Source organism: Acomys russatus, chromosome 22 (assembly GCF_903995435.1).
Source record: "Acomys russatus chromosome 22, mAcoRus1.1, whole genome shotgun sequence".
NCBI lineage: Eukaryota > Metazoa > Chordata > Mammalia > Rodentia > Muridae > Acomys > Acomys russatus.
In genome coordinates, this window is record NC_067158.1 from 25,662,883 (window position 1) to 25,679,255 (window position 16,373).

Genomic DNA, 16,373 nt, shown 5'->3' on the forward strand with positions numbered 1-16,373 from the left:
ATACATGAGTCATAGCAGAAATGAGGGCTAAACATAGTCAGAAGATAGTCCCACAAAAGTGTAAAAAAGGACCAGGTGTGGTGGCACATATCTTTAACCCCAGCACTTACTTGGGAGGCAGAGGCAGGTGGATCTCTGTTAGTCTGAGGCCATCCTGCTCTACAAAGCAAGTCCAGGACAGCCAAGGCTACACAGAGAAACCCTGTCTTTAAAAAAAAAAGTATAAAAGAAAAACTTGACTATCTTCTGACAGGACACGTGCTCAGAATGCTTGTTGCAATGGAGCCTGAACTCATGAAGTGCAGAGCGAGACACATGCTCATGATTTACTCTTATAGGAATCTGCACAATCCAAGAGTGATTACAAGCAGATGCTAAGAGAAAAGCAAGAAACAGAAAAACAAACAAACAAAAAAACCAAACTGCCAGAGATACCCACAAAGGGCCTGAACTTGTAGAAGGGTACCCAGGTGGATCTATACTGCAGAGGGCTCTAAAAAGTAGATGTCCTCATGATCATTTCCTGGAGCAAATGGGAGAGACCTGAGAAACAACTGAGCCAAGAGCTTATAGTCCCAGAGCAGGCTCCTGTGCCCAAGAGAACACCCGCACCATGCCAATTTCTTCCTCCTCCTCGCACAGTCACCTGAGTTAGGTCAGCAGGAGCCGCTTCTGACTATGTCACTGCATACAACAACTCGACTACATCTGCAGTCAACTAAAACCCACGTGTCAGGGTACACCTTTGAGGGTTTTTTCCTTAATTAAATTATTAGAAGTGGGAAGTCTGAGTCTTTTGAGATGGGAAGATCTACTTTTTTTGTTTGTTTTTTGGGTTTTGTTCTTTTCAAGACAGGGTTTCTCTGTGTAGCCTTGGCTGTCCTGGACTTTCTTTGTACAGCAGGCTGGCCTTGAACTCACATTGATCCACCTGCCTCTGCCTCCTGAGTGCTGGGATTAAACCACGCCCGGCTGGGAAGATCGACTTTTAATCTAGGCCACCCCTTCAGGTGGCAGCATATATAATAAAGGACATAGAGGCTTGTTTGCTTTCATTCTTGCTGGCACGTTCATTTCTTCACTGACATTAGAGCCTACTTCTTCAATATTCTAAAGACCAGTAGAGACCTCCAACCTCCTGAACTGAATAACTACTGAATTCTTAAGCTCTCCATTGGTAGACAACCACTATTGGACTAGCAGGCTCACAGCCTGTAAGCCATCATAATGAATCAACTTTCTATATCTATAGATAGATTCATTTTGTCAGTTCTGTTCCACCAGAGCAGTGGTTCTCAACCTGTGGATTATGACCACTTTGGGTTGCCTTTTACAGGGATTGCCTAAGACCATTAGAAAACACAGATATTTATATTATTATTCATAACAGTAGTAAAATTACAGTTATGAAGTAGCAATGAAAATAATTTTATGGTTGGGGATCACCACAACATGAGGAACTGTATTAAAGTGTCACAGCATTAGGAACGTTGAGAACCACTGCTCTAGAGAACCCTGACTAATATACGTGGCAAAGTCCTTAGCTACTAATCAGGGACTCATGGGAAGAACAGACAGGGAAAAATGATTTATATTTTCTTATTCTTTAAACTTGCACATCATTTTATATCAAACATTTCAAACTATATACATTATTTCATTTATATTTGAATTATTCATATATGTAATTATTGTATTTAATTCTAAGTGGACTCAGATTGATGTATAATAGCAAGAAATGTTAAAAATAAAAATCAAGGTGCCTTTAACCCAGCACTTGGGAATCAGAGGCAGATGGACCTCTGCATTTGAGACTAGCCTGGTCTACAGAGGGAGTTAAAGGACAGCCAGGGCTGCATAGAAAAACTATCTCAAAAAACAAATACGGAAACGTATTTTATGAATATACACGTCTAGTAGGAAGTGTAAGAAGACAGGTGACTTTCCAACTTGAATAAAGGTGACATTTGTTAGTTTGTATTTCTTTTCTATACTTGAACTTTTCTATGAGAAATTAGTAACAAATCTGTATGTGTGTACATGTATGTATGGTTGTGTACATGAGAATACCAGAAAACAAGCTTGGGTGACATTCTTCAGGAGCCATCTACTTTGTTTTTTGAATGGGGTCTCTTAGTGGCCCCAAACTTGACAAATAGGCTAAGCTGGCTACTCATCAAGCCCCAGGGACCTTTCTGTCCCCAATTCTCCAATACTGGAACTATACACATATGACCACACCCAGCATTTTCATCTGGATGTTAGTGACTGAACTCAGGTCTCATCTAGTTCAACAAGACTCCTTTACATCAGAAATACAAAGCTATTTAGAAAGCTATCAGCGAGTGGTGCACACCTGTGACCCTAGCACTCAGGAGTCTGTACCTGGGCTACAAAGGAAGACCTTATCTTTTAAAAGGACCAAAAAAAAAAAAAAAAGTTACTAAAACTGCATCATAAATGCAAGGCATTTATAACTTTCCATTAAAAACAGTCCTTAGTAATTACAAAATGGAGATGGTCTTCATCAGATAGCACTTTTGGAAGCCACCTTCCCAGGACAGATCTGAGGAGGGTGATGAAGAGAGGGAAGAGTGTCCTTTCCACCTTTACCATCGAAGTGCTGAGTCTCTGGGTGGAAAACTCGGCCTTTCTTCTTCTCAGAGCACAGAGTTGATGCCGCAACCAAAGAGAAATCAACACATAGACTACAACACATGAGGTCCTTTTCTAGGAACAAAATGTGCAGAAGCAAACAACGTACACTGAGGCATGGAAATAAGCAAGTAACTTACAGGATGCTTGGCTGAAAGTCTCCCTGTCACAGTTCCAGTCTGATTCCACGTAGAAGAGATGGAGCCCTTGATCAGTTAAGGAAAATCAGTTCAAACCTAGGCAATACGGTGTGAGGAAGAACACACAGACCCTTCACCTACAACCCTCCCTGTTCCTCCTGAAAGTTACAAAACAGCCTTGGGATCAGGAACAGCTAAAGGATGTTCCCCTCTAACCCAAACAGAAACAGGAGATCCATGTCAGTTATTAACTCTGTATGTGGGTTATGGGGGCTGCAGAATGCCTCAAAGTGGAATTATGCCACAGGTTCTGTTACTTTTGTGCAGTCTTTTAAGTCAGAGACACCCCGACTATGATTTTTCTCATGTGCAAATTAAAACAGTAATGTTTACCTGTGATGGAAATTATTGGTTGCCAACTTGACTATATCTGTAACTAATTAAAACCCAAATGGCTGGGTACACATATGATGTTTGTTTTTTTTCTGAACTAGATAATTTGAAGTGAGAAGACCTCCTTTTAATCCAGATCTTTTGTGGTGGGAAGACAACTTTAATCCAGATCTTTGGAGGTGGAATGATCCACTTTAAATATTGGCCACTCCTGGTGTCAGCCTACATAATGGGTGTGAAAGAAGGAAAACTGCTCTCTGCCTGCTTGTTCTCACTAGCAAGTCCATTCCTTCACTGGCATCAGAGCCTCCTTCTCTGGGATTCTGGCATGTACTGAAGACCAAGGGGAGACATCCAGCCTGATGGACTTAGCAACTATTGAATTGTTGGACTTTCTGTTGGTAGACAGCCATTGTTGGACTAGCTGGACTACAGCCTGTAAGTCACTCTAATACATCCGGTGTGTGTGTGTGTCTGTGTGTGTGTGTGTGTGTGTGTGTGTGTGTGTGTGTGTGTGTAAAATGTATATTCATCCTATCAGTTCTGTTCCTCTAGAAAACTCTGGCTTCACAATTAAGCTTAGTTGTTAAGAGGTTAAGATGTTTTTAGGTCTAGATAGATGTTTTAAGTTGATAGAGATGAGATAAGATTGATATTGACTTATATTCAGAATTTTAGACTCACCAAGATATGAAAATGTTTTCTTCAAGGTTGCCAAATACAAATAGCCAAAACACTATGAATGTATTATTTGTATAATTCCTGATTGTTTTGTGGTTCTTCTTGCTCTATGTACTTTAGTTTATATATGTATAATAATATAAATGTATATGTTAAAAAAAATCATAAAAAAGAAAACTACCTCAGCCCCAGAAAAAGACATGACAGTTGATGTGAAAACAGGCCCACACTGGACTGCCTCATATATGGAGGATCTGAAGGCCTAAAAACCAACCTGCACTGTATGGATATTGAATAATACAACCACAGTCCATAGTTCCAAGAATGTTGGACCTTTCCTCCTTTACTGGGATTGTAAAAGTGGTATGTGTATCTGAACACAAAACAAACCTTATTACTAATCCCAATTTATTTTTGTTATGCCTTAGTTACCTTTTTCATATAAGTTAGTAATCCGTCTATAAAAGTTGACTTGATCTTGTGAACCTACATCATAAAGAAAAGAATAGTTACATTCTTAAATTTGTTTAAGTACTCCAAGAGTCCAGCTGCAGAGCAGCAGTTCACATAGGGATGGGCATGTGCTGCAGAACTCACCCTGCACAACCTTAAGTGGTGCCAGGATTAAATAACACAGGTCCACAAAGAAAGATGCCAGTCTGCCATTCTGCAATAGTTTAGGCTACAGAGAGGCTGCAAAGTTGCGCAGATTCTCAATTACTCATCTCAGTGCCCCCAGTGTGGGTCCCCTCTGGTTCTTTCCCCACCCTTACCCCATCCTTCAGAAGGCTAGTTTTATACCAGTATATTTCTGCAGGACAAGAGCTCAGTAAATAATAGCACTGTTGTTTGGGTTGTGAATGTGGTTAATGGATAAAAGAAAACATGAAATAAAGGGCAAGTATGTAAACAGAGAAAACATGGTTAGCTAAGAGAAGAAAAGGGGCATGCCAATAAACTACCAGTAAATCTCATTGTCTTGGAGCCTGGAAATCATGGGAATAACAAGACTTTTGTGAGACTTGGTAGAAGTTTCATTCTCACTTGAAGCCATCAGTCTCCTTCCACACCTGACTCCTTAGGCTCCTAATGTTGGGAAAAGTAGACTGAGACTTGATTAAGATGACATCAGAATATGAAGAAGCAAGGCTGACATAAAGTTAGAATACTGTTAACACAGGTCAACAAATATAGGGTTGTGAATAGAGACAAGGTTGGATAGTTCTCCTTCATCACAAACCATTTCCAGAGAGAGAGAGAGAGAGAGAGAGAGAGAGAGAGAGAGAGAGAGAGAGAGAGAGAGAGAGAGAGAGAGAGAGAGAGAGAATGTCAACTTACCTGTCTATATTCCAAAATGATCTTGGGTAATGGGTGGAGATCTTGCAAAGAATTTAACTAAAAATCAAAATATTGATTTTAAATTCATCTAAAATTTTTACTTTCAACTGGATGTGTACTAATAAAAATGATGTAATTTTAACATATTTTCCAAAATGAAAATTCATAACAAACTCAGATTATCAAGTATCTCAATCCCAACCCCTTACAAAGTCATTCTGACATCCAACCAGGAACTAAAATTGCTTCATATGAGCTGAGAAAGAAGAGTATTCTTGAAACTCTTTTTGTTGTTGTTGTTGTGTTTTTTGTTTGTTTTTGGTTTTTGAGACAGGATTTCTCTGTGTAGTCCTGGCTGTCCTGGACTTGCTTTGTAGACCAGGCTGGCCTTGAACTCACAATGATCCGCCTGCCTCTGCCTCCCCAGTGCTGGGATTAAAGGTGTGCACCACCACACCCAGCTTCTTCAGACTCTTATTCAGACAAAAATCTAAATCTCATACAAAGGAGTAAGTCAAGGGCCTCCAAACATAAAATTCATGCTACAGCAGTGCCCACATTTGACTAGATGAAGGCTGAAAAGAAGAAAAAGCAGCCTATAGTGGTAGAGAGAGCTCGGGGTCTGAAAAAGGAGTAGGAAACTGGAATATTTATTTCTTGTCATGACAGCAGTTAAGTTGTCATAAGCTTTTGAACCAGGTAAAAACATCTAAGTAGAGAAAACACATAGGAAGTGGTTATGTGTGCCTGTGTATGTCCAACATTGCTAAAGATGGTCTAACAGAATCGATTGCCAAAAGATCAGTAACATCTAGAATCATCTTTGACCTTCTTCCAGCCTTATTCACAGCGAGTCCTGTGCATTTTCCCCCTACAAAATGTGTCCTGAATCTGCCTGTTTCCTCCCATCCTCACTTTATCACTTTTGTCCTGTCACTTACTTTCTCTCCTGGCCTCCACAGGCATCTACATTCATGTGCACAGACACACAGATATGTGCACACACAAAATACACACATACATACTCTCTTTCTCACACGCACACATAAACACATACTCTCTCTGTCTCTGTCTCTCACATACACAGAAACACACAGAAACACACAAAAGCAAAGAGAGAGAGAGAGAGAGAGAGAGAGAGAGAGAGAGAGAGAGAGAGAGAGAGAGAGAGAGAACAAAATTGCACCAAATTATCCTTTTCAAGAAGTATAGCCAGCCAGATGTTCCTGGAGGGCAGCTACCTTGAGCCAGGAGCATAGCCTTGAGTGGGAGCACCATGCCTACACGGTCTGCTGCCAGCATGGAAGGCAGCTTATACCTGGTGCAGATACACGAACATGCCAGAAGGACAAGGAAGCTGGGCTCTTACCATGGCTTCTGATGTGGACAGGTGATTCTGCAGTCCAGTTCTGGGAAGGTGCTTCTTCTGACTCAACAAGTGCAGCTTCAACTTGCCAAAGAGGATCTTTAACAAAAGCAATGTACAAGTGTGGAAAAGATGCCGATTTGAGAAACTGAACACAACCATCACAGCCACATCCACTAGTCTGAAGACACACACCTGAATAGTATAAGAGGCTTAGCTCTCATTTATAAAGACTGACTTAATGTATCTCAAAATGTTCATCATTTGTGAGAACATGAGTCATTTACATCATTTTAAGACAAAATTATAAACTCAGAATAAATCATCTTTTAAGATCTTAAGTAAGACATTTCTTTTTTGAAAGGACAAAATTTAACATTACCAACTAGGTATGGTGGCCCACAACTGTAACCTCAGTACTTTGGGAGGTGAGACAGGAGGACTGTAATGAGTTGGAGTAAGCATACAGCCATGGGTTACAGAGTGAGTTCTAGACAAGCCTGGGCTACAGAATGAGATTCTGCCTCAAAACGAATAAATGAAATTGAGCTTTACCTCACGAAGCTGATTATTACTCATTATAAGAAACTGCTCTCCTGCAACAAAATGGGCCTCTTGCTCTAGTTCCTTGAGGCGAGCCTGAAAAATTGAAACATTATCATTCACAGACTTTATGATTTAAAATAATTTAACCTGCTCATCAAGCAACTCTCAACTAAAACACTTAATGGAAAAAAAGGTCATCTATAACTTACCAAAATGAACATTTAAAAGTATACATATTGACTTGTGGTGGAATTTTCAGGCTCATAAATCACCTTTTCCCAAAGAAGCAAAAATAAAAGTACACCAAAATGAAAGAGAGGAAGAATGTGTTTTTCAGCACTATTAGAAGGGATCCAATACTACAAGAAAGAAAAAAGAGGAGGCATGGGCTCCAGGTTTACACCCATAATAGATCAAGACAACCTGTAAGTCAGTAATAGGAAATATAAACATGAGTAAAGACTTGGATGAGCCAGGTGTGGTGCCTTTAATCCCAGCACTCAGTAAGCAGAGGCAGGTGGTGTGAGTTCAAGATCAGCCTGGTCTACAAAGCAAGTCCAGGACAGCCAGGGGTACACAGAGAAACCCTGTCTCGAAAAATCAAAACCAAACAAACATATTTTTTAAGTCCTTTGTCTTGCTTCATCCCTGTAACTTAATTAGTGGAAGAAGAACTGAATCCCCAAAATTGTCCTCTGACCTCTACATACACACACACACACACACACACACACACACACACACACACACACAGTACAATGCTTGTCCCCCCTACATGAGTGCATGTCAGTTGCTGTTCTATATTGTTAAGAGCACAACCAAGGCAACTCTTATAAAATATATTTTTTTATTTGATATTTCAAGACAGAGTTTCTCTGTGTAGCCCTGTCTGTCCTGGAACTAACTCTGTAGACTAGGCTGGCTGCAAACTCAAGAGATTTGCCCATCTCTGCCTTCTGTATTCTGGGACTAAAGGCTGGCCTATGATGACCTGACTGAGAGTTCTACTCTTGATCCACAGGCCAAACAAAGAGAGAGATTCTGGGCTTGGCATGGGCTTTTAAAACCTCAAAGCCCATCCCCGCCATTATGACATACTTCTTCAAGAAGACTACACCTCGTAATTCTTCTAATCCTTTAAAACAGTGCTACTCCCTAGTGCCTAAGCATTCGAATATATAAGCCTATTGGGGCCATTCTTATTCAAACAATCACATTCCAGTCCCTGGTCCCCAAGGCTTCAGCCATATCATAATGCAAAAATGCATTCAGTCCAACTTCAAAAGTCCCCAGAGTCTATCACCATCTCAAGAGGGCTTAAAAGTCCAAAATTCAAGTCTTGAGACTCATGGCAATTGCTTAACTGTAACCCCCTATAAAATCAAAATCAAAAAGCAGATCACATACTTTCAACATACAAATGGCACAGAATATATATTATCAGTCCAAAAGAGAGGAAAAGGAGCAGAGTGAGGAAATACTGGACCAGACAAGACTGAAAACCAGCAGGACAAACTCCAAACTCTGCATCTCTATGTCTAATGTCAAAACACTCCAGATCTCCAACTCCTTTTAGCTTTGTTGGCTGCAACATATTTTGTAAGCATATACTTCCCTCACCTTCTAATTGATTAAACAAAGAGCTATACAGCCAATAGCTGAGGCAAGAGAGGGAGGCTTGACTCCCAGTGGAGACAGGGTCTCTGGAAAGGAATCTCAGGGGCAGCAGTCTCCAGCCAGATATCGAGGAAGTAGCAAGAGCCAGGTCTAGAGACTAAGTTGGACAGATTACCTGCCATGTGGTAGGGCATAGGCCAGGCCAGTATAGTCAGGTTAAAATAGCTGAGCATCTGCCCAGCTATAGTGCCATAGCTTATAATAAATATAAAAGATGTCCATGACATTATTCCATCTACTGGCAGACTCAAAGAAACTCTTGTTACAGTGGGCCTCCATGAAAGGACACCTCTGACACATGTCTGGCCTCAGTGGCTTTCCTTAGCCATGGAGGGAGATTCCACAACCTCTTCTTGTATCCTTGAATCTAAAGCCAGAAAAACATGGCTATGGCCAAAGCTGCCAAGTTCTGCTGCTTGCCGGGGCTGGAACATGGGCTCCTTGTTCAATTACACTCATATCAATTTTCTGCTCTTTATAATTTCCTCCATGTCTTAGTCTTTTCAAGTCCTTTTCACAAATTGGAAGCTTAGCTAGGTGGGGTCTTGTCCTGAGGTCACTTCTCCGTTTACTTCATTTAGCATCAGGCTTTTCTTTTCTTTCTTTCTTTTTTTTTTTCCAAGACAGGGTCTCTCTGTGTAGCCTTGGCTGTCCTGGACTCACTTTGTAGACCAGGCTGGCCTCAAACTCACAGCGATCTGCCTGCTTTTGCCTCCCAAGTGCTGGGATTAAAGGCATGCGCCACCATGCCCGGCCAGGCTTTTCTTTTAATTGTTTTGTTTGTTTTGTTTTTTGTTTTTCAAGATAGGGATTCTCTGTGCAGTTTTGGCTGTCCTGGAACTCACTCTGTAGACCAGGCTGGCCTCAACCTCACAGAGTTCCAATTGCCTTTGCCCCTGAGTGTTGCGATTAAAAGGCTTGCACCAGTACAGCCTGGCTTCTTTAAGCTTTTTTTTTTAACTCCTTGAGCACAGGTCTTGGCTCCAAACCACCTTTCCTGGTATACTTTTTCTCCTCACACTGTATTTTGTATTTCCCTTTGTCCAGTTTGCTCCTTTTCACTACAGATCTATGTAAGAGCAATTACAAATAAGCACAAAATACAGTGTCAATACTAGGCTATCTTGAAATCTCTTCTGCCAATGCCATTAATCCAAAACTCTTCAATTTAGCCTCAGGCATATTTTTAGGACAAAAGCAAAAAGCAGCCAAAATTCTTTGCCAAAATATAGCAGAATGATTTTTAGGCTACTTGCTACTACTCTTTCCCTCTTGAGCTCAGCCATTACAGTTTACATCGCTCTTACCATTACTGGATCCCAATGATCTTACTCAATAACCCCTGCTAAAGCATTCAACTATTTTTCTAGTCCAAAGTCCCAAAGTCTTCCACTTTCCACCAAACAAAGAGCATGGTCAGGTCTGTCACAGAAATACCCGAGTCCCTCTTACCAACTTCTATCTTCGTCATTGTCCTGTTGCTGTGAAGAGACACCATGATGAAGGCAACTCTTATCTTTTTTTCTTTCTTCTTTTTTGTTTTTTTGAGACAGGGTTTCTCTATGTGTATCCCTGACTGTCCTGCACTCACTTTGTAGACCAGGCTGGCCTCAAACTCACAGGGATCCACCTGCCTCTGCCTCCAGAGTGATGGGATTAAAGGTGTGCGCCACCACACCTGGCTGATCAAGGCAACTCATATAAGAAAGCATTTAGAGGCTGAGAAGCTTCTGTAAGGCAGGAGACACTGTCAATAGAACAAAGCGACAGCCTACAGACTAGGAAAAGATCTTCAGCAACCCTTCATCTGACAAAGGTCTAATATCCAAAATATATAAAGAACTCAAGAAATTAAACACCACCAAACCAAATAACCCAATTGAGAAGAGGGGCTCAGAACTAAACAGAGAATTCTCAACAGAGGAATATCAAATGGCTGAGAAACACTTAAATAAATGCTCGGCCTCGTTAGTCATCAGAGAAATGCAAGTCAAAACAACACTGAGATTCCATCTTACACCCATCAGAATGGCTAAGATCAAAAACTCAAGTGACACCGCATGCTGGTGAGGATGTAGAGAAAGGGGAACACTCCTTCATTGCTGGTGGGAATGCAAACTAGTACAACCACTTTGGAAATCTATCTAGTGCTTTCTCAGAAAAATGGGAATAGGGCTTCCTCAAGACCCAGCTATTCCACTCCTTGAAATATACCCAGAAAATGCTCTGCCACACAACAGGGACATATGCTCAACCATGTTCATAGCTGCCTTATTCATAATAGCCAGAACATGGAAACAGCCTAAGTGTCCCTCAGTAGAAGAATGGATAAAGAAACTGGTACATTTATACTATGGAATACTATTCAGCTATTAAAAATAAGGAATTCCTGAAATTTGTGGACAAATGGATTGAAGTAGAAATTATCATAATGAGTGAGTTCACCCAGAAGCAAAAAGAGACAAATGGTATATACTCACTTATATCGAGACACTAGCCCCAAGGGGTATGTCCCATGAAAGACTTTACTTACCAGGAAAGTGGGTCAGAGGGGAGGACATCCTATTGGGACTTTAGGTGAGAGAAGCATGGGAGAATGGGGAAATAGAAGGATCCAGAGGGTCCTGGAAACCTACAAGAAGAACATTATGATGGGCGGATCTGGGTCCTGGAGTCCTGCTCAAACTATGGCACCAGCCAAGGAAAATATAGGCAGTAAACTTCAAACCCCTACCCAGACCTAGCCGATGGACAGGACATTCTCCACAGTTGAGTGGAGAGTGAGGTCTGACTTTCATACAAACTCTGGTGCCCCATTTTTGACCACGTCCCCTTGATGGGGACGCCTGGTGGCACTCAGAGGAAGGATAACAGGTCACCAAGAAGAGACTCAATACCCTATGAGCATATACAGGCGGAGGAGGTTCCCCTCAGTCACAGTCATAGAGGGAGAGGAGTAGGGGGGAAGTGGGAGGGAGGGAGGAATGGGAGGATACAAGAGATGGGCTAACAATTGAGATGTAATATGAATAAATTAATAAAATAAAATAACAACAAACAAACAAACAAACAAAAGAAAACATTTAATTGGGGCTTGCTTGCAGTTTCAGAGGTTAACCCATTATTAGCAGGGTGAGGAGCATGTGCAGGCAGACACGGTGCTGGAGAAGTAGCTGAGAGTTCTACATCCTGATCCACAGGTTTAGCATGGGCTTTTAAAACCTCAAAGCCCACATCCAGTCACACACTTCCTCCAACAAGGCCACATTTCTTAATCCTTCTAATTTTTTCAAATAGTGCCACTTTCTGGTAAGCATTCAAATATATAAGCCTATTAGGGCCATGCTTATTCAAACTACTACAGCACAGTAGATGTCACTACATAGTCTTCCCCTCTAGGAGTCCAGGAGAAAGAGGAACACTATCAACACTGCTGTAGGACCAATAGGGAAGGGAAGAAAGTCAGAATCTACTGAAAGAAATAACAAGTACATATTCTGAAATAATAGCTTACCCCAAGAAGTGCCGATGTCCTCTCCATTTCTTCTTTGTCAACTTGAATCTTATGGTTTTCCATTACTGTGAGTCAAGTAAAAAGCAGATATTATTTTCATTGCATTAATCAATCCTTTTAAATACACTGAAGAGCCCCACTCTCTGATGACTTAATAATAGCAATGAGCATTTACTCAGGTCTCACTGTAAGTCAACCTCTGTTCTATGAGGAAACAGAGCATCATAAGAGCTGGACTATTGAGGATACAGTCTGGTAACAGAGCATTTGCCCAGAACAAGCCAGGCCCTGGGTTCAGTTCCCAGGTGTGAAGGATGTGGGACTACACTGGTCCCAGCCTGGCCCTTTGCAGACTCTGGATGGAGAGTCACTCCTGGCCCTGAAGCAGGACCTGGTTAGAGGAAAGACAGGCAAAAGCCCTGAAGGGTGGTTAAAGGGAGGGACTCAAGTGCTAGGGGAGCAAAGCACAGAACTGGAGGATTACCTTGAAGTTACGATAACACAGGTGGGTAAATGTCAATGAGACCTCCTTCTGGATAGACAAACAGGAGGGATCTCCATAGCTGAATGCCAGGCCTTCAAGTCCTTCTAGACCAGGAAGTAATGCAGCCCAAACCCTCTTGTTACATAAGAGAAAATAATGTGCTAGCAACCTCTTTGGGTGAGATACAGTACCCACTCCATTATAGGGTAGAAAGAAAATTCATTCCTAAACAATTTAAACTTTCTCCAGAAAATTGACTATACTTTGTTTTTATGGGAACTCACCTGCCAAAATTGGTATTAATGGAAGCTCCAAAGTACAAAATAGCTGCCATAAGCCAGAAACCTGTTTCACAGGAAGAAATAATATCAATATGGCTTTGAGTTATTATCTGCATTTTGTTGAATGGCTACATGACTTTGTTGTGTTGTTAAAGGGACCCCTTCTGGAGGGGTTTTCATTCTTTTTAATGAAATTTTTATTCCATTACAGAGAATTTTTTGATTTTGTTTTTTTCAGGGCAGGGTTTCTCTGTGTAGCCTTGGCTACCCTGGAACTCTCTTTGTAGACCAGGCTGGCCTTAAACTCACAGAGATCCACCTGCCTCTGCCTCACTGAGTGCTGGGATTAAAGGTGTGCACTTATTTCCATTACAGAGACTATTTCATTACTATCTGAATATCTGGTAAAGATATTCTAAATTTTCACAAGGCCTTTGTTTTTTCACTTTTAGGACTATTTGTATGATTTTAGTCTTCCAATTTTACTAAATTCCAATCATTTTACCTAGTCTTCATCAATCTTGCATTGGACCTGTAGACTAGTTAGGAGCATTGGAGTCTTTATGTTAGGTCACCTGTTTTAAGAGCATGAAATCCTTCTTCTTTTATTCATATCACCTTCCATGTTGTTTATTTATTTATAGGTCCCTGTTTATACCAAGGTGTCATGTAGCCCAGTCTGGACTCAAGCTCTCTATGTAGATGAGGCTGCCCTTGAACTTCTTCCTACTTTTATTTCCTGATTTCCTGTTTACTGGAGTTTTTCTTCTATTCACTCTTTCCTGCGGTTGCCTAAGAGTCCTGGGCCTCATCTTCTAGTTCCCTTCAATTTCTCTACCTGTCCTTGCACTCTAAGGTAGACTGGTTCTTTCCAGGACACACCCTCATTAACCCTTAGTCAGTTTTCCTGTTTGGGCATCCATCCAAGGGCAGGAGAGGAGAGAAGCAGCTTGCCCTAGAGCCAGGAATGGAAAAGCCTCCAGCTACAGCCTGTCCTTGGAAGCTTCTCATCTTGCTAGTCTCCTTCACCTCTGCCTTGGGACATAGTCTTCTTTCCTTCAGCACTCTGCAGTTGCCCGTCTATTGGCTACAGCTTCCTAATAAGAACCTAATGGAAACAAGCTGGGTCCATCTTGTTGCAAACCACAACAAAATCTTGCTTGGCATATGAAACACTCTAGTTAAGTGTGAGGCTTTGAAACAAGTGTTTTCAATATACAGAACACATTTTAAAACTGCAAGAATTATCAGTTTAGTTTTTCCTTTCCCAAGTGAGGCTTGGTTAACTTGGCCTTAAGACAAACACTCACTTCCTATTCAAAATACTAAGTGTCAGTGTGGGTACAAATGAAAGTATAGATCTTATGCAGCTGGAAATTACAATATAAAAAATGTCTTGCCTTCAACTTGGAACAAAGATCCATTGTGAGGTCGTAGAGTATCTTCAGGTTCATACACACATTCTGACTCTTTAAAATGAACACATTAAAATTTAGATGAACTTAGCAGAAATTCTCATCACAGTCTGGGAAGTGATATCACTTACAAAAGAATTACTAGTGACGTGGAAAGATGCTCCTGATGGTTTATGTGCCAGTCACCATAGACAAGGTCCATACAGAAAAGCATATCCATTGTGCATGAGCTTTTGGTATACCTCTTTTTAAACCCAAGGATACAGTGTTTCTGGTATTTACAGTCTATTCCTATGGGACACAGATTGCCACTCTACACATGTTAGTTAGGAGAATGAAGGGCAGAGTGTGCAGGCTCTGCTGCTGTACCTTCGGCCATGTGAATGCTCATCTGCAGTGTTCTACCATATGGCTGAGTGACACTGCTCCCCCACACCTCTCCTACAGAAGTAGCTTCTGAAGACCAGGAGCACCCACAGCACAAGAGGGCTTGGGGAACTCACCTCGTCTTCTCTACCTAGAACTTTCCCAGAAAGTTAGACAACAAGACATGTCACCAATGCTAAAGAGTTCCAAAAGGACAGTTCTCTGCTCACAGAGGAGGTGTTACTGACACTGGAGAATCCATAGAGGAATTGCACTGTAATGAGATGTCCCTGGAAATCTCTCATCTTTATTCATTGACCTCTACCAGAACACCTCAGTCAAAGGAATTTGGATGGAAGAAATGAAATGAGAATGGGTGCTGGAAATATTCTTGTTACTATCAGATTATTTACAAAGTAGGAAAAAAAAATCAAGGTTGTATTAAGGTAGAGAGAACTTCATCTTAAACACCTTACCACAATATTTCTTGAGGCATCACCAAATGTGCTGCTTGGTTTGACTCTGATGGGCTTTTCTAGGTGTTTTGCCACTAAATCTTCAAATGAAGGTGCAGAGTCACTGGGATCTATGAGCCATGCAGCAATTCTGGGATCTAGTCCTATAAAACCGGCAACTGCAAAGGAAAAGGTCACTTACTACTCTCTTAAGCCACAAACAGTTGTTGCTTTTCCAGTGTGGAAACAAGTGTGGAGGTTCCTCAGGAAGTTGGGAATGGATCTGCCTCAGGACCCAGCTATGCCCTCTTGGGCATATACCCAAAGGACTCTACATCTTACTGTATCTTACTTACTTGCTCAATTATGTTCACTGCTGCACTATTCATAATTGCCAGAAATTGGAAATAGCCAAAATGTCCATCAGTTGATAAATGGATAATTAAAATGTAGTATATTTACATAATATAATATTATTCAGCTGTTAAAAACCAGTGAAATGTTGAAACCTGCAGGTAAATGAATGGAACTAGAGAAAAAAATCCCAACTGAGTAACCTAGACCCAAAATAGATAAATAATAGATGTTTTCTCCTATATGTAGATGTTCATATTTTTAACTTTTTATATATGTGCTAAAATTCAAATAACCATGGAGATTGGGTACCTAGTAAGGGGCCAGGGAGATGGAGAGGCTCTTCCAAGGAAGGGGAAATTGAATATAGTGTTGTGGGAAAAAGAAGGGAAACTAGAATAGAAGCATTAAATGGGAAGGAAGATGGAAAATCAGAGTAAAGGAGGGACTGAGAGAAACACCTCACACTAAAGGCCTTTGGAAAGCCACTACTGCAGAAGCTTCCTCATATATACACATAAGAAAGGAATCTAAAAAAGAAAGGAAGGAAGGAAGGAAGGAAGGAAGGAAGGAAGAAAGGAAGAAAGGAAGGAAGGAAGGAAGGAAGGAATCTAAATGGAATCACCATATAATGGAGGAGACAATGTCTCCTCCACAGATATCTTATGCCACCAAGTAAAACTTCCAGTGTTGGGAATGGGTTACATA

At 41.1% G+C, this 16,373-nt stretch overlaps 1 protein-coding gene across 2 annotated transcripts in view; it reads right to left on the reverse strand.

Annotated features, from left to right (window-relative positions):
* The window catches only part of Poln (DNA polymerase nu), a 121,463-nt gene that overhangs the window by 70,247 nt on the left and 34,843 nt on the right, over nt 1-16,373 (reverse strand). Inside the window, exons 6-14 of one of the 2 annotated variants that reach the window (XM_051165014.1) lie at nt 15,333-15,490; nt 14,476-14,544; nt 13,079-13,139; nt 12,311-12,375; nt 7,129-7,212; nt 6,577-6,672; nt 5,208-5,264; nt 4,302-4,355; nt 2,796-2,861 (exon numbers count right to left, since the gene is read on the reverse strand). In XM_051165014.1, the coding sequence (XP_051020971.1) occupies nt 2,796-2,861; nt 4,302-4,355; nt 5,208-5,264; nt 6,577-6,672; nt 7,129-7,212; nt 12,311-12,375; nt 13,079-13,139; nt 14,476-14,544; nt 15,333-15,490 (710 nt within the window). The remainder of the gene's footprint in view (nt 1-2,795; nt 2,862-4,301; nt 4,356-5,207; nt 5,265-6,576; nt 6,673-7,128; nt 7,213-12,310; nt 12,376-13,078; nt 13,140-14,475; nt 14,545-15,332; nt 15,491-16,373) is intronic. The other variant, XM_051165013.1, reaches the window with a different exon arrangement.